The 1,827-nt window shown below is 48.5% G+C and overlaps 1 protein-coding gene across 1 annotated transcript; it reads left to right on the top strand.

Annotated features, from left to right (window-relative positions):
* The first annotated feature begins 260 nt into the window (after positions 1–260).
* Positions 261–941, top strand: LOC116831046 (olfactory receptor 52L1-like). The gene has a single exon (XM_032790792.1). It carries the CDS (start codon positions 261–263, stop codon positions 939–941), a length of 681 nt encoding a protein of 226 aa, XP_032646683.1.
* Positions 942–1,827: the final 886 nt, after the last annotated feature.

Below are 1,827 nucleotides of genomic sequence, written 5' to 3'. Positions count from 1 at the left end.
GCCCATGTCTGCATTTTCATGGCACGTATGCATCCTTCGGATGAAGGGTGTGTATGAGATGTACATACTCAGGCCTCTGATTTTGACCTGAGCCGTACTAGTTCAGGTTCAATGGGCAATACATTGGCATCGTACTGAATAAAGAATGTCCGGGTTAGCTCTGTTAGTCTTTCTGTGGAAGGCACTTGTCCTCTCTCCTCTTTATTTCGAGCTGTGGCTTTTAATGGGAAGTCTGTTCATATGTGACTTATTTCCTGCGGATGCAAGGAGTTGCTAGTGGGGGCATCGCCTGCCTCACGCAGATGTACTTCATTCACTGCTTTACAGCGATGGAGTCTGGGATCTTGGTGACCTTGGCTTTGGATCGCTATGTGGCCATCTATGATCCCCTGAGACATTCCACCATCCTGACAAATTCTGTTGTGGCCAAGATCGGACTAGCCGTGGTGCTACGTTGTGGCATAAGTGCATTGCCCTACCCCTTCCTAGTGAGGCGGTGGCCATACTGCAGAACCAACATCATCCCCCACTCCTTCTGTGAGCACATAACCGTGGTGAATCTGGCCTGTGCTGACACCCGCCTCAGTAGTTACTATGGTCTCTTTGTGCTCTTCTCTGTGATTGGTCTGGATGTGCTTTTTATCACCGTGTCCTATATCCAGATCCTCAGGGCCATCTTCAGCCTCCCCACAAAGGACGCCCGGATCAAGACTTTTGGGACCTGTGGCTCTCACTTTTGTTGCATATTATCTTTCTACCTTCCAGAATTCTTCTCCTCCCTCACACACCGGTTTGGCCACAAAGTACCCCTATATGTCCTTGTTCTCATTGCCAATGTGTATCTTCTGGTGCCCCCCTTGCTTCACCCCATCTTCTATGGGGTGAGGACAAAACAGATCCGGTATAGGCTGCTCAAGCTCTTTACTCATAAAGGGACCTAATTTTTTTAGCCTGGTAATCAGGATCTGTGCAGAGATGGCTGGTAACATGGTGCTGGGCCCTCTTTCCTGAATCAATTCCTGGACAGTCAGAGAGACATTAAACCCTTTATGAACTTATTGTGCTGTGCCAGCATGGCAATCTGGGGAATCAGCCCATGTATAATTCACTGGTTTGCCCCTTTTTAATTGCTGGAAGCTGGACCTCTGCAACGCCCCCCTTGCCCTGGCTCTTCCACCAAGGCTTCTTCCCTGCTGTGCCTCTTCCCCACAAAGGCCCCACTTCAGTTGCTCGCTTCTCTCTTCCCCTCCCCTTGTCAGTCACTGTATCCTTTTCACCTCCACTCTCTCCACTCCCAGACGTACGGGAGCCATTTCAGACTTTGTTAAGCGTTGCCACTCTAACTGTCTAGTTTTGTGGCAGAAGAAATGTATCTAATTCGTATATGAAGAAAAGAAATGTAAATGAATGTTTAACCCACTCAGCTCTAATACAAACATGTCCTGACATTTTGTGGAAAGTCACTTAAGGAACACCATTTAGAATTAAAATTTGAATGTATATGTGATGGGATCGATCACAGAGATCACCCTGGGACTGTCACCAGATGTTCTGAAATTACCCCTGAGCCAGTCTTCCCTGACACTGGGGACTCCAGAACCCTGTCTTGTTGAGCCAGACACGCCAGCCTGCTGCAACACAGACCCAGGGCCTGGGCCATGCCCCAAAGCAGCAGACTTAACTGAAAACAGCTCAACAAGATAGATTCATAGAATCATAGAATCAAAAGGTTGGAAGGGACCTCATGAGGTCATCTAGTCCAACCCCCTGCTAAAGGCAGGACCATTTTCCCTAAATAATCCCAGCCAGGGTGCGGTCTAGCCGGAC

This window comes from Chelonoidis abingdonii, chromosome 1 (assembly GCF_003597395.2).
Source record: "Chelonoidis abingdonii isolate Lonesome George chromosome 1, CheloAbing_2.0, whole genome shotgun sequence".
Lineage (NCBI taxonomy): Eukaryota > Metazoa > Chordata > Testudines > Testudinidae > Chelonoidis > Chelonoidis abingdonii.
This window is presented reverse-complemented; position numbering and strand designations above follow the sequence as displayed.